This window comes from Piliocolobus tephrosceles, chromosome 10, assembly GCF_002776525.5.
Source record: "Piliocolobus tephrosceles isolate RC106 chromosome 10, ASM277652v3, whole genome shotgun sequence".
In the NCBI taxonomy this organism is placed as follows: domain Eukaryota; kingdom Metazoa; phylum Chordata; class Mammalia; order Primates; family Cercopithecidae; genus Piliocolobus; species Piliocolobus tephrosceles.
The window spans coordinates 16,383,451-16,405,445 of NC_045443.1; the positions used below are offsets into that span (position 1 = coordinate 16,383,451).

The 21,995-nt window shown below is 38.7% G+C and overlaps 1 protein-coding gene across 1 annotated transcript in view; it reads right to left on the minus strand.

Moving 5' to 3' along the window:
- Positions 1 to 19,640, minus strand: part of SLC15A5 (solute carrier family 15 member 5) — a 92,440-nt gene extending 72,800 nt beyond the window's left edge. The window contains exons 1-2 of the mRNA XM_023226205.1: positions 19,280 to 19,640; positions 14,548 to 14,770 (exon numbers count right to left, since the gene is read on the minus strand). Of these exons, the coding sequence (XP_023081973.1) occupies positions 14,548 to 14,770; positions 19,280 to 19,640 (584 nt within the window). The remainder of the gene's footprint in view (positions 1 to 14,547; positions 14,771 to 19,279) is intronic.
- Positions 19,641 to 21,995: the final 2,355 nt, after the last annotated feature.

Consider the following 21,995-nt stretch of genomic DNA (forward strand, 5'->3'; position numbering starts at 1 on the left):
CTTCTATTCAAATGTAAACTACGAAACAATGACATGTTAACTGAACCCAATTTTGCAAATATTGTTTATCACATTTCTTAACAAATGTATAAACATCAACCCTGACTTAACCAGTTTCGTTATCTTTGTTTTATCCTTGTTTAGAATCGACATAGAAAGAAGGTGCTCTCTTTTGTCTGAATCAGAGGTTGGCAAAGTTTTTCTATAAAGGGCTGGATAGACAGTAAATATTTTAGGCTTTGCAGGCCATACAGTCTCTGTAGCACTGTGGTACTAAAGAAGCTATAGACAACACTTAATCATTCAAATACCCCTAATGAAACTGGAAATATTCAAAAGTTAATTCTTCCTGTATATTCCAGTGTTCAAAGTATAGGAAAACAGAATACTCAGGAATATCTGGGTTATACTTAGAATAGGCATGTAACTGAAGAAATGAGTGACATTTGAATAAAACTTTCCATTTTTCTTCCCAACGATTAGTATCACAGAGAGGTACCTACCCTAGTAGTCTGGTTTGCAAGTTCTGGGAAAATCATCTCCACCTCTCAACCTTTCACTGGGTCTAAATCTTGCCATTAGAATCCCATTGCAAAGAAGGGATCTTAACTTTTACTTTAAAGATTGAGGTAAAATTAAATACAATAAAATGTACTCATTTACATATATAACTTACATACATACTAGTTTTTTTAAATGTTTCAGTTGTGCAAGCACCATCAGATAAGTCTTAGTACACTTACACTATCATTAAAATTTAAAGGGTTTATGTGGTTAGATGAGACCCACCCAGTATAATCTGGGCTCTGATCAACTGAAATCAGCTGATGAGAAACCTCAATTATCTGTGCAAAATCCTTTCACCTTTGCCATATAACATAATTAGGGGAGTGATATTCCAAAATCTTTCCGATATTCTACTGTTTAGAATCAGGTTACACGTTCTGCCCACACTCAGGGGGATGGGTCCAAACAAGAGTGTGGTCCACTGGGGGTCATCCCGGGGCATGTCCACCACATCTTCTTTGTGTTTTCCCTTCCCACGATCTCTCTCTCCCCCTCCCTCTCTCCCCCCCCCCCCCCTTCTTTTTTTTCCCACAGGGTCTTACTCTGTCACCCAGGCTGGAATGCAGTGATGCAATCATGGCTCACTGCAGCTTTGACCTCCCAGGCTAAAGCAATCCTACTGCCTCAACTTCTGTCTAGTACCTGGGACCACAAGCACGCACTACCATACCTGCTAATTTATTTTTAGTACAGATGAGTTCTCACCGTGTTGCCCAGGCTGCACATCTTCTAACTGATTCCTCGCCTCGCCCCGCCCCGCCTCGCCTCTCATTTCCTTTTTCCTTTCCTTCATTCTTTCCCTCCCTCCTTCCCTCCCTCCCTTCCTTTCCTTCCTTCCTTTCTTCCTTCCTCCCTTCCTTCTTTCTTTCCTCCCTCCGTCCCTCCCTGCCTTCCTCCCTCCCTTCCCGCCTTCCTCCGTCCTTCCTTCCCTTATTTCCCTCTATTTCTTCTACGTAAAAGAAGTAAAGACAACAGGTAAAACTGGCTATGGAAAGGGAATATTGAAGGTTTGAGAAGAAAGAAAATGTTTAGAAATAGTACTTTAAAGGAGAAGGAGAGAAATTGACTGGACATCATATACTTGCTAGGCAGTGATAAGGAACCAGTTTGGTGGTCATGAACTTAATGTGGACATAGTATAATTTTGCATTTTTCTCCAGGCTTGTTGCTGTGTGAGTACAATAATGGAATATGTGGAGAGTTGAATTTTAACTAAGATTATTTCCTCCATCACACAGGAGACTATGACAAAGTAAGCTGGGGGGAGGGGGAGGGAAGAATAATTGAAGACATGGAATATTACTGCCAATTAATTGGAGACTAGCCTTGCTGCATACTTTCTGGTTGGGAGTGGAGGCTCAGCTCTCTGCTGTACCCAGCTGACACTGCCCAGGAGGGTAAATTAGAGCACTTCCAGTTTCTGCTGGGCAGGAGATGAAAGACAAGCTCCTCACTTGGCCTCAGCAACACCACCCAACTTGGGAATCAGAGTGTTCCTGTCTGATTCTCCGAGTGTTTATGTAAAATATGAGATTCTTGCTCATGTCTGCTGACACTATTGGACCAGCAGCATGCAGGGGAGGCAGTGTTTTTAATAGTGTTTGGCTAGAGAAGGACAGATGTTGTCAAAAATGTTTTCACCTCTATTAGTCTACCTTTTTCCTAGAACTTTGAGTAAGGGGAACAGGACTTTTTTGGAGCTGCCCATTTCTTGCCACACCTTGACTCTCACCCATCTGTACCTGGTACAGGTTGTAGGTTTCTCTGTAGTCCCACTGATAAGAAAAAGAAAACCCAGGAAACTCATTGTAGTCCTTCCTCAAGTTCCAAGGCCCCTAGGAAGAGACTGTCTTCTTTCTACCTTTTGGAATCTCCCTACGTCCATTTGTTGTGTTAGGTTTGGGTTTTTTTGATGTAAGAGGAAGTACCTGGGAGGAATAGGGCTCTTCTCGTATTGGCTGATATTGGAGATCCTCTATTTTTTTTTTTTTAATTGGATAGTTTCTCTTCCTATCGTTGATTTGTCAAAGGTCTTCATATATTTTGGATGCAGGTCATCTGTCAGATACATGTTCTACAAATGTTTTCTTATAATATGGGGTTTTCCTTTTCCTTTTCTCAATGATGTCTTTTGATAAGCAAAAGTTTAAAAGTTTAGTAAATTTCATTCTATCATTTTTTTATCTTTATTGGTTCATACTTTTTGTATCCTATGTAAAGAATACTTTCTAAGCCTTAGTCACAAGTATTTTCCCCTGTGTTTTTTCAAAAAAATCACTCTTATGGGTTTTGATCTCATATAAAGTTAATCTAATTTGAATTAATTTTTCAGTAGGGTGTCATGGGGTAATTATTTCCTATATGGATATTCAGTTATTACAGTATAATTTATTGAGAACATGATCTTTTCCTCAATGATTTTTTGACACTTTTGTTGAAAATCAATTGACCATACAAATGTAGGTGTATTTTCTGACTCTCAGTTCTGTTCCACTAATATATCCTTATGCCAATACCGTAGTGTCTTGGTTACTGTTACTTTCTTTTCTCCTGCTTTTTTTAAAAGAGCTTTATTGAGATATAATTGAGATGCAATAAACTGCATATATTTGAAGTGTGCAATTTTATAAGGTTTGAATATATATGCACACGCGAAATAATTATCACATTCAAGATAACAAACATATCCATTGCCTCTAAAGCTCCGTCATGTCCCCTTGTCATCCTTCCGAACCCTGCCCCTTCTCATTTCCCCTTCCTCGTCTCTAGGCAACCACCGATCTTTTTTCTGCCACTATAAATTAGTTTGCAATTCATAGATTTTTTAAAAAAATATTAAATTATCTGTATTTTCAAATCTGGCTTCTTTCACTTAGCATAATTATTTTGAGATTCATCCATGTTAGTGTATTTATCTGTATCCATTCCTCTTTATTGCCAAGTACAATTCCATTATGTAAATGTACCAGTGTTTGTTTATGCATTTATCTGTTAATAGACATTTTTCAGCTTATTGCTATTGCAAATAATGCTGTTAAGAACATTCATGTACAAGCCTTTGAACAGACATAGACATTAATTTCTCTTGGGTAAAACCTAGGAGTGTAATGGCTGGGTGATATATGATAGATGTATATTTAATATTTTAAGAAAATTTCAAATAGTTTTTAAGTAGTTGTAACATTTTACATTATCACCACATGTGTATGAGAGTTCTCATCTCTTCATATCCCTGCCAAAACTTGGTATAGTACATGTGTACTGATACATGATGGTGGTTTTATTTTGCATTTCCCTAATGACTAATGATATTGAGCATCTTTTCATGTGCTTATTGATCATCTGCACATCTTCTTTGGTGAAGTTTCTGTCCTTATGTATTCTGGCTATAAGTCCTTTCTCAATTATGTGATTTGTAAGTATTTTCTCCCAGTCTGTGGCTTGTCTTTTCATTCTATAAAAAGTGTCTTTTGAAAAGCAGAAATTCTTAATTGTGATGAAGTCCTATTATAATTTTTTTCCATGGATCGTCCTTTTAGAATTGTTTCTCAGAAACCATTGCCTAAACTGAGGTCAAAAACTTTTCTCCCTCTCTTTCAGAGAAGAAATCTGAACTTGGAAAACTGAAATGACTCATCACATTCACACAGCTGTGTTGCTTGTAGAGCCATGAGCAGAAGTCATCATCCTGGTATAGGGCTAATCGGGCTAAATATCCTGTTAATACTTCTTTCTGCATCTTTGCAGTTATCAATCTCATGACACTTTAATTTTCTTGTTAATCTAGCCTTTAACAATTGAAATTACCTTTCATTCCTTTCATTCCTCTCATCACATTTTATATATCAATCATTAACTATAAATGTTGTCCTTCCTCTTCAGAATGGTAGTCCAAAGACATGAGTTAGAGTCACAAAATCTGAAAATCACATGGTCTGTGATCTTCTACTTTCTGGAATTTAAAAAATTGGAATCACACCCTCTAAACAAGGTTTTTTGGTAAGAATTTTAATGAAGAACATTAAATGAAGAACATGGATTATAACTACATGGTGCTAAGCGAATGTTGTCATATCAAATGTTCATTTTTCTCCAACCCTAATTTCAGGAACAAAAAAAGCAGTGAAGTTGGAGCATAGTGAATGATATGGTTTGGCTCTGTGTCCCCATCCAAATCTCAGCTTGTAGCTCCCATAATTCCCACATGTTGTGGGAGGGACCCAACTGGAGATGATTGAATCATGGGGGTGGGTCTTTCCTGTGATGCTCTCATGATTGCAAATGGGTCTAACAAGATATGATGGTTTTAAAAATGGGAATTTGTCTGCACAGCTCCCTCTTTGCTTGCTGTCATCTATGTAAGATGTAATTTGCTCCTCCTTGCCTTCCCCCATGATTGTGAGGCCTCTCCAGCCATGTGGAACTGTAAGTCCAGTTAAACCTCTTTCTTTTGTAAGTTGCTCAGTCTCAGGTATGTCTTTATCAGCAGTGTGAAAGCAGACTAATACAGTAAATTGGTACCAGTAGAGTGGGACACTGCTGAAAAGATACCTGCAAATGTGGAAGTGACTTTGGAACTGGGTAACAGGCAGAGGTTGGAACAGTTTGGAGGGCTCAGAAGACAGGAAAATGTGGGAAAGTCTGGAACGCCCTGGAGACTTGTTGAATGGCTTTGACCAAAATGCTGACAATGACATGGACACTGAAATCCAGGTTGAGGTGGTCTCAGATGGAGATGAGAAACTTTGGAACTGGAGCAAAGGTGACTCTTGTTATGTTTTAACAGAGACTGGCAGTATTTTCCCCTGCACTAGAGATTTGTGGAACTTTGAACCTGAGAGAGAATATTTAGGGCATCTGGTGGAAAAAACTTATAAGCAGCAAAGCTTTCAAGCTGTGACTTGGGTGCTGTTAAAGGCATTCAGTTTTATAAGGGAAGCAGAGCATAAAAGTTTGGAAAATTTGCAGCTTGACAATGCAATAGAAAAGAAAATCCCATTTTCCGAGGAGAAATTCAAGCCTGCTGCAGAAATTTGCATAAGTAACAAGGAACCAAATGTTAATCCCCAAGACAATGGGGAAAATGTTTCCAGGGCATGTCGGAGGTCTTCATGGCAGCCTCTCCCATCACAGGCCCAGAGTCCTAAGAGGCAAAAATGGTTTTGTGGGCCAGGTCCAGGGTCCCTGTGCTGTGTGTAGTTTAGGGACTTGGTGCCCTGTGTCCCAGCTGCTTCAGCCATAACTAAAAGGGGCCAAGATGCAGCTTGGGCTGCTGTTTCAGAGGGTGGAAACCCCAAGTCTTGGCAGCTTCCATGTGGTGTTGAGTCTGTGGATGCACAGAGGTCAAGAACTGGGGTTTGGGAACCTCCACCTAGATTTCAGAAGATGTATGGAAACACCTGGATACAGAAGTTTGCTGCAGGGGCAGGGCCCTTGTGGACAACCTCTGCTGGGGCAGTGTGGAACAGAAATGTGGGGTCAGAGCCCCCACACAGAGTTCCTACTGGGGCAATGCCTAGTGGAGCTGTGAGAAGAGAACCACTGTCCTCCAGATCCCAGAATGATAGATCCACTGACAGCTTGCACCGTGTGCCTGGAAAAGTCACAGACACTCAATGCCAGCCCATGAAGGCAGCTAGGAGGGAAGCTGCACCCTGCAAAGCCATGGGGCAGAGCTGCTGAAGACCATGGGAACCGACCTCTTGCATTAGCATGACCTAAATATGAGACATGGAGTCAAAGGAGATCATTTTGGAGGCTTGAGATTTGACTGCCTTGCTGGATTTTGGACTTCCATTGGGCCTGTAGCCCCTTTGTTTTGGCTAATTTCTCCCATTTGGAATGGCTGTATTTACCCAATACCTGTACCCCCATTGTATCTAGGAAGTAACTAACTTACTTTTGATTTTACAGGCTCATAGGTGGAAGAGACTTGCTTTGTCTTAGATGAGACTTTGGACTGTGGACCTTTGAGTTAATGCTGAAATGAGTTGATACTTTGGGGGACTGTTGGAAAGGCATGATTGGTTTTGAAATATGAAGATATGAGATTTGGGAGGGGCCAGGGGCAGAATGGTATGGTGCGGCTTTGTGTCCCCACCCAAATTTCATCTTGTAGCTCCCATATTTACCACATGTTGTGGTGGGAGATGGGACCAGGTGGGAGATGATAGAATCATGGGGGCAGGTCTTTCTCACGCTGTTCTCGTGATAGTGACTAGGTCTTACAAGATCTGATGGTTTTAAAAATGGGTGTTTCTCTGCACAAGCTCTCTCTTTGCTTGCTGCCATCTATGTAAGACATGACTTGCTCGTCCTTGCCTTCCACCATTATTATGAGGCTTCTCCAGCCACATGGAACTGCAAGTCAAATTAAACCTCTTTCTTTTGTAAATTTCCCAGTCTTGGGTATGTCTTTATCAGCAGCATGAAAATGGACTAATACAGTGATTAAGGAATAAAATATTAGAAGAAAAGATAAAGCAGGAAGTGTGGTCCAGGTCATTTAGGGCCTTGAAGTTCATGGCAAGAAGTTTGGATTTTATTTTCAGTGCATTGGGAAGCCATCTGAAGGGAATTGAGCAGGGGGCTCATATGATCTTGTTTTCAGTGGAAAGATTATTGTGTCAGTTCCATGAATTGCAGACGGCGCAAGGTAGGGAGAAAATCACAGCTATTATAAGTCTGGATGAGAGCTAAGAGCAAACTGGGCCATGGTGGTAGCAAAGGAAAGAGATAGAAGTGGATAGATATGTGATATGTGTTTGGAAAGAAGATGTGTCAGGTTGAGCTAGTCTCCTCACTGTCTGAGAAACAGACCTACTCATGTTTGTCTCCTTAACTTGTCCTATTTCTTGGCTTGCCCTGTCTCACTTTCAAAGTCTCTTTTCTTTCATTAAATACTTTCTTGAATATTCTGCTTCTTCTCTTCTGTAAATTTTTTTTGAGACATTATCTCACTCTGTTGACCAAGCTGGAGTGCAGTAGCACGACCTTGACTCACTGCAGCCTTGATCTCTTGGGCTCAAGTCATCCTGTTGCCTCAGCCTGCCAAGTATCTGGGACCACAGGTGCACACCACCATGCCTAGCTAATTTTTTTGTATTTTTTGTAGAGATGGGGTTTTGCCATTTTGCCCAGGCTGGTCTTGAACTCCTGAGCTCAAGCAGTCCACTTGCCTTGGCCTCCCAAAGTGCTGAGACTAGAAACATAAGCCACTACACCCAGCTTCTTTTCTGAACTTCTAAAGCAAATACTCATTATTCAATTATTTCATTTTTGTCAGTTTTGCTTTTCATGTATAGATTGTGAAGCTCCCTGATGGTAAGATTTTATTCTTCATTTCTTTATCTTCATGAGACCTAGCACAGTACTACGTTGAAAATAAATGGAGATTAAATAACAGATTAATAATATAGCATCTCATAAAAATCAATTAATCAAGCAAACACAATATATTAGAAAAAAACTAAAACCTCTCAATAATTGGCCTAGAAAAGTAATAGAACATCAAACATGACCACATTGAGCAAACTGATTTACTGTGATCCACTAACGGAAATGTATTTATCACAAGGTAGGTGAGGTACAAAAAGTTATAATTTTCTAGGACAACTGAATGGAGTCCCTAGGCTCAGCCACAGGTTATCCTTTCATGCTGCTGCAAGCCATACACTTGACTTGTGGCTGTAGCAACACAGAGAATCTGGAGCCAAAAGCACTGTTACAGTGCTTTCAGTCTTTAGGAAATTCTTTTTAAAATGTTAAGCATGGTTGAGAAAATCTAAGAGAACACTGTGTGACTCTTCAGTGTACCACATGGTGATGTAAACTGCATTGCTCTAAAGAGGGTCAAGGAAAATTACAATTATTCCAAGACTTAAATCTTGTGAAAAGTAGTTAGAAACCAAAAAATTTTAGTGCTGAATATCTATGTCTAGGAAGAGATTTTACATGAAGTACTAAATGTATTTTAACAGATGTCACCCAACATATTTGATTGTGTAATTTTCTGAAAGAATTACCTAGTCCAGGCATGTTTTATATATATCTTTGTTGATCCATGGACAGGACAAGCTACAGATAATTAAGGGTGAAATTGTATATGTATCATCTACAAAAAAAAAAAAAAGAAATAAAAACCCACAGTCTTCAAACTTACCATTAAGACTCCTTTCATCTCATAGCTCACTAGCAAATTGAATTTATAAAGCACCTCTCACACAAAAAGTCAGAGAGCAAAGCACTAAAGCAAAACAAATACCAGTGATTAAGGAAAATTGAAAGCAGCAGTAAAAATGTGTTTCTTTAGTCTACTTTTAAATACAGACTGGGAACTGCAAATAATTGGGAGTATATATAAGTGGTAATTTTTTTGTCTTCACGATCGTATGGTATTGAATACAAATGAGAAAAATTGTTGCTGCAAAACTCAGCAATCCTCATGAGATTATTTTAAACATTCACTTAATTAATTTAGTAATAAATTTAAATTACTCAAATATTGTGTCATTTCTTAGACCGGCCAGTTTTGATGTGCTTCGTGTTTACTTTTGGTGATTTGAAGAGAAATTATTCAAAATAGTCTTTCCTAACCTGAGGCAGTATTAAAGAAGGGGGGCAAATTTTCTGTAAGTTTCAGGTCTTCATAGCATTAGTGGACCATTTAAATATTCCAGAGAAAGTATTTTATTCTACATTGATCAATATTCAGATAATTTTCCAGGGGATTTGTGACTCTTCAATGGGATAAAACTGAACAGTTTAGAGGAGTCAGTGAAATAAAATACTTGGGCACCGATTTCATGGTGGATGGCTGTTGTCAATCATTGCTTCTTTTAGCATAACCATTGGCCACTGAGGTACTTCAAAGAATATTCTGGTAGTCAAATATTTGGAGAAAGAAGAGGAAAACAGAAACTTTAGAGTTCCTTTTTATCTGTGAATACATATTTTTTTCCAGCAGAGCTATTAAAGACAATTTAATAAAATATTGATTTTGGTAACTAGATACTAGGATTGAAGAAATTGAGGTTTTAATTTAAAAATTTGGGGGACTGCTTTACTCTCTCTCCCAAGCTCTCCCTGCCTCTCTTACTCTTTCACCCGTTTCATTCCCTTTCCCTCCTTTCCCATTCCCTCATTCTTTTGCCAACAACCCCTACCCACCCCACATCATTTTATTTTTATTTTTTTGAGACAGGGTCTCACTCTGTCACCCAGGCTGGACTGGTGCAGGGTGTTCATAGCTCACTGTAATCTCAGCCTCCTGAGCTCAAGCTCCTCACTCTCTGAGTCTCAGTCTCTCAAGCACATGCAACTACAGGCTCACCCCACCATGCCTGGCTAATTAAAAAAAAATTTTTTTTGGTAGAGATGGGGTTACTCAGGCTTGTCTCGAACCCCTGGCCTTGAGTGATCCTCCTTCCTACGCCTCCCAGAGCCTAGGGATTCAGGTGTGTGCCTGGCCAACACCCTAATTTTAACAGTTGTCCTGACTCATGTATCTTTCAAGCTTAAAAGAGAACGTGCGCCAGGCGCGCTGGCTCACGCCTGTAATCCCGGCACTTTGGAGGCCAAGGCGGGCGGATTGCCTGAGCTCAGGGATTCGAGAACAGCCTGGGCAACATGGTGAAACCCCATCTCTACTAAAAGACAAAAAAACTAGCCAGGTGTGGTGGTATGCGCCTGTAGTCCCAGCTACTTGGGAAGCTGAGGCAGGAGAATTGCTTGAACCCGGGAGATGGAGGTTGCGGTGAGCTCAGATCACAAAGGAAAAGAAGGAAGTGCTGGTTGTTATTAGGGTGAGAGGGTAGCATTTGTTAAACTTGGGTAGAGCCAGTGCAAATAGAATTTGGGAAAGTCTGGTGATTTTTTCAAAGCTATTTACAAGCTACTACTCCTCAGCATGCAACTCAAAGGACATTTTGAGTATTAATAAGATTATTTCATGAACTGCTTTGATTTTGTTTGCTGAAATGTACCTTATAACTTATGATTTTATGATTGAATATATGTAGATTTATATTTTTTCCTCTCTCTTTTCAGAATTATGTTGAATTTCTCAATCAGGTAGATTTCTAAATGTGATGATAATTGCTATAAAATTGTCAAAAAGTTCCAAAGCAGTCTGAAACACAGTAGTGGCTTCAATCAACGGTTAGTTTCATTTCTTTTCAAAGGCATCACTAGACTTTCCTTATGGCTCTGGGATTGTTTTCAAACTTTGATTGATCTTCTGAATCACCTGAAGTACTTGATATGGTGGGAATATTTGTGTCCCCTCAAATTTCATATGTTGAAATCTTAACTTGGTATTAGGTGTTATATACCTCCTGTAACAGTGGTATTAGGGAGCGGTGTATTTGGGAGGTGGGGCTTTTGATCATAGAGGTGGAGACCTTCTGAATGGGATTAGTTCCCTTGTAAAGGAGACCTCCTAGAGCTCCTTTGCCGCTTCCGCTATGTGAAGACACAGTAAGAAGCCAGCAGTCTTCCAGCCAGGAAGCGAACACTCACCAGAACCCTGATCTCAGAGTTCTGGCCTCCAGAGCTGTGAAAAATAAATTTCTATTGTTTATAAGCCAGCCAATCTATGCTAATTTGTTATTGCAGCCTGAATAGACTAAGACAGTACTTGTTTAAAATATGCATTTCTCACCTGTCCTCCCAGGAAATTCTAATCCAGGAGGTTCGAGGAGGGACCTGGGAAACATTTTCAACAAGGCTCTCAAGTGATAATTAAAATCAGCAACACTGCGTTAGAACAGTGGTTCTCAACTCTACTTGGGCAGCTTTAAAAAAATCCTGGTCCCTTAAAAAAAAATCCCACCTCTAACCAATGTAGTCAGAATCTTCGGCGGCAGGACCCAGGCATTTGTACTTTTTAAAAAAGAATCCTCAGGTGGCTTTAATGTGCACCTAGGATTAACAATCATTGTTCTCAGTGTTCTTGTGAATATTAAAATAGATTCTGGAAAAATGCTGTGAGATAATATATTTTTACCTGTAGTGCTTCTCTAAGATAAAATATATTTAATTTGAGGAAGTGTTAAAATCAGCATATTTCAGTTTGAGACAGATACCATGTAGAGTCAATTTGAGTACCAGATAGTCAACATTTCTGGGGTGAAATAAGTCAGTCTCTAGACTTTTTTCAAGAACTTTACCAATATTCTACTTGGGCTTTTAATCATGTATATAATTCACCCTAGTAACCCCTTAGCAACAGACTGTGATATGCAGATAGGATGCAAATTATCAGGTGAAGAAAGTAGAGAAATGCAGAAGCAAGATTTGAGGTTAATTGTGGTAGAATTTAAAATTGTGGCCAGGAACAGACTTCATTATTCTCCTTCTTTTTGCTTCCAGAGAAGAATCCGCACAGGTGTATTTACCTAGGTGATCTCCAGTATGGCGATTCTTAATTGGCCATCTCAGCTTTTGGAATATGTGGAAAGCCAGGTTCTGATCTGGATAATGGCACAAGGATGTTGGCAGGTTGTTATGTCTCTTGATTTCAGGGAGTTTAGCTTTATTTTTGTAGTGAGGTGCATTAGTTGAGGAAGATCCAGTACCAGATGGTAATGTTGGCTGGGAGTGGTTTTCTCACCTACATTTGGCAGCTTTACTCGGAAGTGGTGTTTTCAGTGCCTGAGACTTCCAGTCTATGCTGCTTAACATGCTCACTGGGAAGCTTTAGGTGGTACAGAAGCAATGACACATCTCATTAAAGGTCCTGTAACTATGAACATCTGACATCTGTGCTGCAAATAGAACTGAATGCAGCCTTCAAGTGGTTACAGATTCAAGGGGTATGTTGTTTTCTAAAGGCACGGCTGAAATTCATTATATTTGCCAGGCTTGTAATTTCTAGAGGCATTGACTGGAAGACATAGATTACGCATTAATAAACTGCTCCTTTCCAAGATGACCTCCTCCTAAATGGGTCCCCTCTTTCCCAGCATTTAGACAATGGTTTCAGCTGATGGCTTATCCATGATTTAGCAATAATTGTAACAATAGCTATCATAATTTGAATACCTATAATATGCTAGGATACTTTATGTAAAAGTGATACAATAGCTCTCCAAGATATTCCCACTTGGTGGATGAGGAGCCGGGGGCTCTGCGGAATTAAGGACCTTGCCAGAGACCACAAAGCTCCTAAGTGACAGAGCCAGGATTCTGCCAGCTGTCTGGTTGCCCAGTGGAGTCTCTGTCCATCTTGTCACCAGCCCCTGCACTGTGTACAGGAATGGAATCCGCATTCGTTGCTATAAACTACAGTAAGGTAAGTGAACATTCATAAAAGTTGGCCTGTAGTTTAGTATTTAAACTGGAAAAATAAAAAAAGGTAAAACAACCAGATTCAGCCTTCAAGGAGCTTATCATCCAGTTCTTTTATCACATTAAAGAATAACACCCTGATTCTTTATACACATTTCTAGATGCTTTAACTTTACATTTTTTAAATACTGAGCTATTTAGTGAAATCAGAAAATAATTTTTAAAAATCTAAATGTGCTCATCCTAAACTTGGCCTGGTTCCTTACAGCTGCAGAAATTCATTTTCTCCCGATTCCCCATCCCCCTTCCTGAAGCCCTAAAGCACAGACCCAGTGGGAGTCCCCTCTGTTTCCCAAAGGAAATATTTCATTCATATAATGTCTCCTTTGTAATCAACACTGAGAAATGTCACTTTGATTAAACACAACTCTGAATGACTAAGACCACAGTACAATAAATTCTCCAGAGCTATCTTTCAGAACAACTGATTGCTCTCCAGTCTTAATCCTCCAGAGTCTTATTTAATCAAAATGATGTTGCTAATTAAGGATTAAAACCTCCGAATAGAATAAAAAAGAAGGATTTTTCTTTCTCCTTTGGGCAGGTCAAGGAGGCAGAATTTGCTGCAAGGAAGTAAAGAGTCCCTTCTACCTTTGGTAAGACTGCATTGTTCTCTGACATTAGGACTTAATCCAAAATAGGGCTGAGTGCTTTGTAATATTAATATAATTGGAGAAAGAAAAAGAAAGAGAAAAGAGGAACTGCCTCGGAGAGCTACATATACCTGTACATATACATATAGCCACTATTTACTCTAAAAATGGACAATGTAGCTCACATCTGTTTGACATCCACTGATAACAACAATAACAAAGAAGTTTTATACCAAATGCTTAACTACCCTCCCTTAAGATCCACATATTAATTTTTTTTCTTGAATTTGTATTTGGTAATATAAATTGTTTCCTTAAAAAACACAAAAACAGACGAACTCCATAGGAACTCATTGGGAGAGGCAAAGATTCACAGGAAGGCTGTTTGATTTTCATGGAACTCTTTTAGGCGTTGGGAGCGAACTGGGTGAGAAACAGAGATGCTGGGTGGTGTTTTAACAAATTGTTAAATACTTCTTTCATCTTTGCATCTTCTCTCTGCATTGGCCTAGAAATTTGTAATTTCTCCCAAATTAGTCTACTATAATACAGACATACTAACAGCTACCTTTTTTTGATCACTTACTATGTGCCAAGTTCTTTGCCAGCAATGCACATGGCGTTACCTCTCATAAAACTGGAGAAGAGGTATTATCCCCCTTCAGAAATGAATAAACTGAAGTAGAGAATACATGACTAGGTCAAGGTCAGTCAGCCTGTGTTAAGCAGAGTCCAGACTTCCACCCAGTTCTCTTTGGTTCCAAAGCCACCTTCTATTCTGCAGGACAAGGCACTTCAAATCTTTTTACCTGGTGGATGAATGTATCCGCGTGTGTTGGGAAGGTGCTGGTAACCTGTACTGGTCTGCATGAGACTTAGAAGCTCCTGTGATTACTGACTGAATCATCATCACAGATTCATTCCATCGTCACTTAGCCCAATTCATCACAAAGACTGAACAACTACTACCCAAATGGAATCAGAAAGTAAACAGTGAATGGTCATAAGTCTCTTTTCTCTCCTAGCCAGTGCTACTTACCAGTTAAAAAAAGACATTGTTTTTTGTGATCCATACTCCTGAAGGCCAAAAGCACCCAGTGGACAGACGATGGCTCTTACGCCTCCAATGCCAAGGCAAATGGTCAACAGTGCTACGTAAAACAGCCTGTGCTGCTCTGTTTTTGGTATGTTGTTAACTGCATGGTAAGTGCCCAGATAGAAATCTTCCAAGGGAAAAGCCACCACAGATAACAAAGCAGTGCCTGTAAGTGGAGAAAAAAAAGAATAAATGTAACATAGAACAATTGGATCACCAAATCACATAATAAACAGGGTTCTTCCTTTGACAGTGGCATCATTTTGTGATTGTCTTATCCAAACATTTATGGTAGTCATTGCAATTTCAGGGATAGCCTGACGTTTTCTAATTGTAAAAATTTCCTTCAATATGTGTCTTAACTAATCCAGAGTTTTAGGTTTTTTTTCTTCCTCAAGCTTGAACTGTGTTTTCTCCCAGAATGTATAAGCAAGTCATGTTTATTTTGCCAAAATTAAAATAACTCAGAAAAGCATTGTATACAAAATGAAGCTGTTAGTATTCCCACCCACACAGAAAACCACTGTTAATAAAGGTTATTTGTTCTTAATCAATCGAGTGACAGAAAACACCATGATCTCAGACATCTCGGAAGCCTATTACATAAAAGCTTTTAAGAAGAACATTATTATCGTTAGAGAACACAGTCTTTTTTTTTTCTTTCCTACTTCTCTTTCTCCTTGTAATGTCTTTCTTATTTATCTTATTTCTCACACAGCTGGATGGAGCCTTCTTTGCCACACACAGGGGTGAGAAGGCTGGGGACAGAGGAGTGTGAGCTGGAAGGAGAGGGGACATAAAGTGACAAAAGAAGGTTGAGTATCCTTCTCTCTTCCACCTTGCGGGGACTCCATTTGATGTATTTCCTTGTCTAATAAAAATTACGATACAATTCCATGCTTTTGCTAAGCTCTTTATATTTTGCAAAGCATGCTCATGAACTATATGTTTCATCTTGGAAAAGCTTTGTGATGTGAGTGGACAGATTTTGTTATTTTTTTTTTTTTTTTAAAGAAACAGGTTCAGTGAGGTTAAGTGGCTTGCCCAATGTTATAAAGTAACCCACTTGTATCTCCCTCTTCTTGGACCTCCTACCATCAAGTAGTCAAATACTTTTTTTTTTTTTTGGAAATAGCATTTCCCCCCCATCAGATTATAAAAGTAATACGTTCTTATTTCAGAAAATTTGAAAAGTAGAGGAAAGCACTCAGAATAATACAAAAGGCCCATAATCTCATGATTTCATTATAAATATTTTATATTTATATTTTACTCAAAAATATTTTACTTAAATATATATAAATATATTTTTATAAATATATTTTACTTAAATAAATTGAGGTTACACTGTTGATTTTTTAATGTAATCAAATAATATGAACAATTTTTAAAAGACCTTTATACCTTTTCAACATGATTTCTAGTAATGATGTGATATTCTAATCATAATGTATTTTAAAAGACCTTTTCAGTTATTTTAAATGAATACCATAAAATACCCTGACACATAATTTTTGTGCACATCTTTATTAGCCTAAGTTCTCAGTCAAAGGCATTCCTATTTTTATTGCTTCTTAATACCACTGGCAAATGTTCTTTAACAATGCAACAAGTTAGTCTCCTACCATCATTGTATGAGAAGACCTTCATTCATGCTAGTTAGCATCATTAATTTTTTTGATGATTCGATTAGTGAAAAATGACCCCTCCCTGTTCGTTTTGCTCTTCATTTTATCAATTTGGCATTAACGTTATTTGGTATAAATTTTTATACAGTTATTTCATGTGGTTTGTTTTCTCAATTAGATTATAAATTCCTTATAGATAAAAATTTAGTCTAATGCTTCCATCTCCCCTACAGAGGCTTTCACAATGTAAAGAATATATGCACTGAAGAGCTATTTGGCAACAGATTCATTTACCATGAGGTGAGCCTTTAAATTACTGAGTTTGAAATGTTCCCTTTTAAGGTTAGCCAGATATGAAACTAACTTCTCTCTTTCTACCACTCAGTCTTCTCTTCTGTAGGTGTGACGAGAGGCCTGGCTAGACAAAGGGATGTCCAAAGAGGACGGACAGGGCAACTATTTCATGCAGCAACTATTTACTTAGGAACAAGGCACTTTTAGTTTGAATGGTATATTTGTGTAATTTAGAAAGGCACTTTCTTTCCGTCTTTTGAGAAAATGTCATAATAGGCTGATTGTATTAAATCAAAACTTTATCTCTATCTGTTGTACAATGATGCAACTAAAAGACAAATCTATGACATATGTGAAGAAAAGTGTCCTCTGTGATGTGTGCAGTTGTGTATCTCATCATCAGTATGCCCGCATTTAGTAGCTCTGTAGAAGCACCATGATGTGTCATACCCCCTGCTAGGTGGTGGGGGTCCACTGGCTCTTCTCTCCAGGAACTGCTGGGTCCATCAGAGAAGTCAGCCATGCAGGTGGACTATTATGTTATAAAGTGATGGATGCAATCGTAAAAGTATTATATGGGTGTGGTTGAACACAGAGAAGCTAGCAACAAACACTATTTGGTTCCTGAAACAATAACAGGAGTTTTCCAGTCATGGATAAGGGATGGAAAGATAAGGGAAGGTGACAATTTCAGGAAGAGAGAAGAGCATGTATAAGATTAGAAAACTGGGGAAGGAGGCCAGGAGAAATTAGCAAGGTTGGGGTTGCATGTTGAATGAGAAATCTAGAGAGGTGAACTTGGTAAGGTTCTTGTATGCTAAATTAATAAATTTGGATTTGATTTTTTAGATAATAGAGCCAATATAGAGATTTATTTGTTCAGGAAGTCAGTGTTGTTGGTAGAATGGAGTATGAACTGGAGACTGATTGACAACTGGCAGCCGAGTAAGTAGGCCATCGGAATGGTCAAAAAGAAGAAAGCTGCATTTTTTTCAGCCAGGGTTGTAGCAATTCAGACAGGAGAGACTATTTTTATATAACCTCTAATATTTAGTGACTGGTTGGAATTTGATGGCAGCTGTAAGCAGAGGGCAACAAGGAAATAACTTTTAGTAAAGAAATGAATGGATGTAGAGTTGACTTAAGTCTTTTGTTTGCCAAATTCCAGAGTTGGGATTTCCATCCTGTCTGATGACTGACCTCAGAATCTAGACTGATGGAAATTACCATGTTAAACAAGAAGTCAGCAAATGCTACTGGTGTGGCCTGTTACCAAGGTAAGCAGAGTAAATTAGTCTTGGATTTGCTTAAATGTCTTCTTATCAGAAAACTTTTTCTTGGTACCAAGTAGCAGCCTCATCACTACCCATTCCATCCTGTCTCCATACCCAGCTTTATTTTTCATCCTAACTCATTGCCACGTGACATCACATCTATTTCCTCATTTATTTTCTCTCTCCCTGCACCAAAAAGTCAACTTTAGCAGGAACAGATGACTTTCTTCTCTATTGCATTTCCAGACCTGGAATAATGTCTGGTACAGAGTAGTCAATAAGAAATATTTGTTGAATGTTGAGTGATTATTTGTCATGCAGTGCCTTAGTTTTTATTCCACAGAACTTCAGCTGCGGACTTTCCAGGTTTGACTTACACTCCAATGGATTCTCTGAATGGTAATTTACCACCTGCCTGAGATTGTGTGATATGTTGAGTACCTGATATCTATCCATCTCTTTCTCATCTGTCCTCCTACCAACACTCATTTCGGCTGCACCTCTCATTATTGGTGAACAGCATGCTATATTCCCAAGTTGCTCAGATCAGAAACTTGGAGCTAATTTTTGACCCCCATCACATTTGTACCTTTATTTAGTTGCCAAGTTTTTATAGCTTTTCACTTGTTCTCTCCTGAATTGGCACTTTATTGCTTAAACCATCATCCTGAGATTTTCTGATCTCTGTCTATTTAATCTCTCACTGTGGTTGACCATCCTGTATTGCAGAATAGCATTTCTCAAATGTTGTTTTCATGATATTTTCAGAGACTTCTTGTTGTTTAAGAGGAATAACTTGAATTTTTCAGTCTAAAATTCTAGTCTGTTCTTCAAATTGCTCTCTATTCCTTATTAAACTAACTTGATATTTTCCCAGCATTTCTCGCAATTGGTCCCAAACCTTTGCAGATACATATTAATATATATGTAAAGACGCACACTGTGGTGTTTAATTTACTCATTTTTAAAGCATATAATCATAATTAATATAGAAATCATACCATCATATGCAATCTTAATTAGTATATGACTAATTAAAAGACCACCTTTGGATAAAAACATTTCTCAATTATTTTACATGAACTTCAAAAACCTTTTTTTAAGCACATTTCATCTTGGTTGTGAAGCAAATAAATTTCATATTTCTGAGGGAATTTGTCATGAATTTGGACTTGAGGTAAAAAGGTTTTGGGAAAGGAGGGCATTCTAAGGAGTAGAATATATATGTAAAGGAGTAATTATTGTAAAATATAAGTGCAGTGATATAGGCATCAAAGCATTCTCTAACACACACACACACACACAGACTTACTAGCATTCTTCAAATAGTACAGAGAATGAAATACATTGAAAACACATTCTTACTTCATTTATCACATTTTGTGCTAAGAGCAGAGTGAAAATAATATAAACTAAAAATTCTAACAAAAATCTACTCAATTAAGTCACAAAACATTCCAGTCAGCAGAGGACACTCACCTAGAAAATGTAGAAACAAGCAAATATACACCACTTTGTTTCTTCCTAAATAGACATCAGTGAGCCATCCAACAAACACAGGGGTAAGTATTGAAGTTCCAATAAAACACAAGTTTAAGATGGCTGCCTGGCAATTGTGATAGCCAAGCTTGATAGTGCAAAAGGGGATCATGTTGCAGACGACCTCAAAGAACGTGAACCTCTCACACAGCTCCACCAGAAGCAAGCAGATTCCAACCTGAATTTTTTTCACAGAGTATGAGGAACAGAAATCGCCAATATGTCTTACAGTTTTCTCCTTCTCAATGCTGTGATGCAAGCGTACGTTCTCATCAGTTATGGGAAAGTCTGTAACAGACATGACTACCCTCCTTGAACACAACTTATGTTAGTGGTTTGAACTTCGTGATATTTTGAGCCCTATCCCTCTGATGAAAAAATAAGTAAGAAGGTTGCTTTGAATTTCACATCTCCATGCTAGAATTTCATAAGGTTTGTTTCTTGCACATGAACGTTTTTCATTTTGATGATCCAAGAGCACAGGAGAGGAGACATGAGTATTTAAACGTTCACGGTAGCTCAGTGTAGCCAAATCTGATTTGTTTGCTTAATTACTTAGCGGCTAAATTAGGATCGTCCTCCAAAATTATATTGAATTACATGAATCCAGTTGCAAACATGTGGAAACTCATCTGCCTCATACTGATAAAGGTTTAAATATTGAGGCAGAAGAAGCAGTTTTTCAGGAGAATTTGAGCACTAGATCAAGAAATAATTTGAGTCTAATAATTTCTGATACTTTAATTAAACAAGCCAGAAGAGTACCAAGAGATAAAGCACAAAAGGAAATCTGTTTTGAGGGAGCACGATATCTTATCATTATTACATTTCTTGTTATTTTTGGTTGGAATTCTGATAAGAAACTTAATTAGGTAACAAAAGTGCTAGTACATTTAGGTAACAAGCAGAGTTTACAAGAAAGTAATTTAAGTGCACTAATGAAAGGAGAAAATATTAAACAAAACCCCGCTTCCTTTAAGTTGACCCCATGCTTGTAGAACAGCCTCTCAGAGGAAATCAGAATCAAAAGGTGCTATTTGACTCCTTTATTATTAATCAGTAGTCAGGGATACAGCAACCAGCCTACACAGGCTTTGGGGAATATTGGATCTGGTATCACCCTGACCCTCCAACTGGGTAAATGGGTGTTAGCATTCTATTTTGAAAAGCAGGAGGGCCAATTAAGCTAAAAAAGCAGCAGTGAAGGAGAACACCTTAACATTTAGTGGTTTAGCTGCAAGGACATACAAAGACAAGGGACCAGAATTATTGGGTCAAAGTCGTAATAATTCAACACTTGAGTATAGGAATGTTATTTCCATGCTGGAGTCAAAACCTAAAGACCAACAGGGACTTTTGACTCTGGTTCTCATCTTTTGGTTCTGAGAGACTGGGAGCAAAATACTCTGTTTTGGCCCCTCCTAATAGCCTCATTGTAATGGTAGCTATTTGTCTCTGCTCAGCATTGCTACCTTGGTAACAATGCCCCAAATTTCCTTTGTGTAAATTGATCATGCAATTTATGATCCAAACTTGGACAAAACAGTTTTGTGCAGGTGAAAAGTGATGCTATTTATAGTTACTTCTAAAACAGTTATAAACTGGAACTGTCCAGGGCAACACTCTAACACGTGTTCACCTTCCTTTGGAGAATGACTCCTATCTATTCCCTGAGATCATGGTGGGACTGTTGATCAGGATATCCCTTTTCTTTTGGCCAAGGGGGTCAACACATGATCTAAGATAGTCCTTTTACTTTTCTCCTGTGGAATTTTAATCCTGAGTGGAATGACTCAAGAGTGGGCATGGTGGCAGCTGAGTTATTCAGATGGCAGTGTATTAGTCTGTTTTCAAGCTGCTGATAAAGACATATCCAAGACTGGGTAATTATAAAGGAAAGAGGTTTAATGGACTCACTGTTCCACATGGCTGAGGTGGCCTCACAATCATGAGGGAAGGCAAAAGGCATATCTTACATGGCAGCAGGCAAGAGAGAAAAATCACAGCCAAGCAAAAAGGGAAACCGCTTATAAAACCATCAGATCTTGTAAGACTTATTCACTACCATGAGAACAGTATGGGGGAAACTGCCTCCATGATTAAAATACTTCCCACCAGGCCCCTCCCACAATACTTGGGAATTATGGGAGTTACAATTCAACATGAGACTTTGGTGGGGACACAGCCACATCATATCAGCAGTACCCAAAAGGGACTGCCCGTGAGGCCCTGATGGAGAACTCAGCACCTCCATGGTTCTTTTTCTTCTGGAAGCACGGTTACTTTTTCCTTCTGTAGAAGGCTCAAAGGATTCCCATTAATTTTGGTTTGATTTAGTTAGGCCTATTTGGCTTCTGTGGCTGACAAAGAACCCTAAATGATACTTTACTTTTTTGTTTACCCCCAGATGCAAGGGCAAGCTGTTCTCTAGCCACTGACTGATTTCTTTAGCCCCTGACAAAGTGCTCCTTCCTAAGCAGAGTAGCACTGCTGTTTCCCAGGGCCTGATGATGATCCCATCTGAATTGTTTGGCTCCTCTCTGTCTACTGGCTCAAGATCAGGCTCCAGGTGGTGGTAACCTGTGGTCTGGGAACACTTGAGTCAGTAAGAGCAACAGCATTTGCCTTCTTTGGAGAGGATATTTGGTAAACCTCC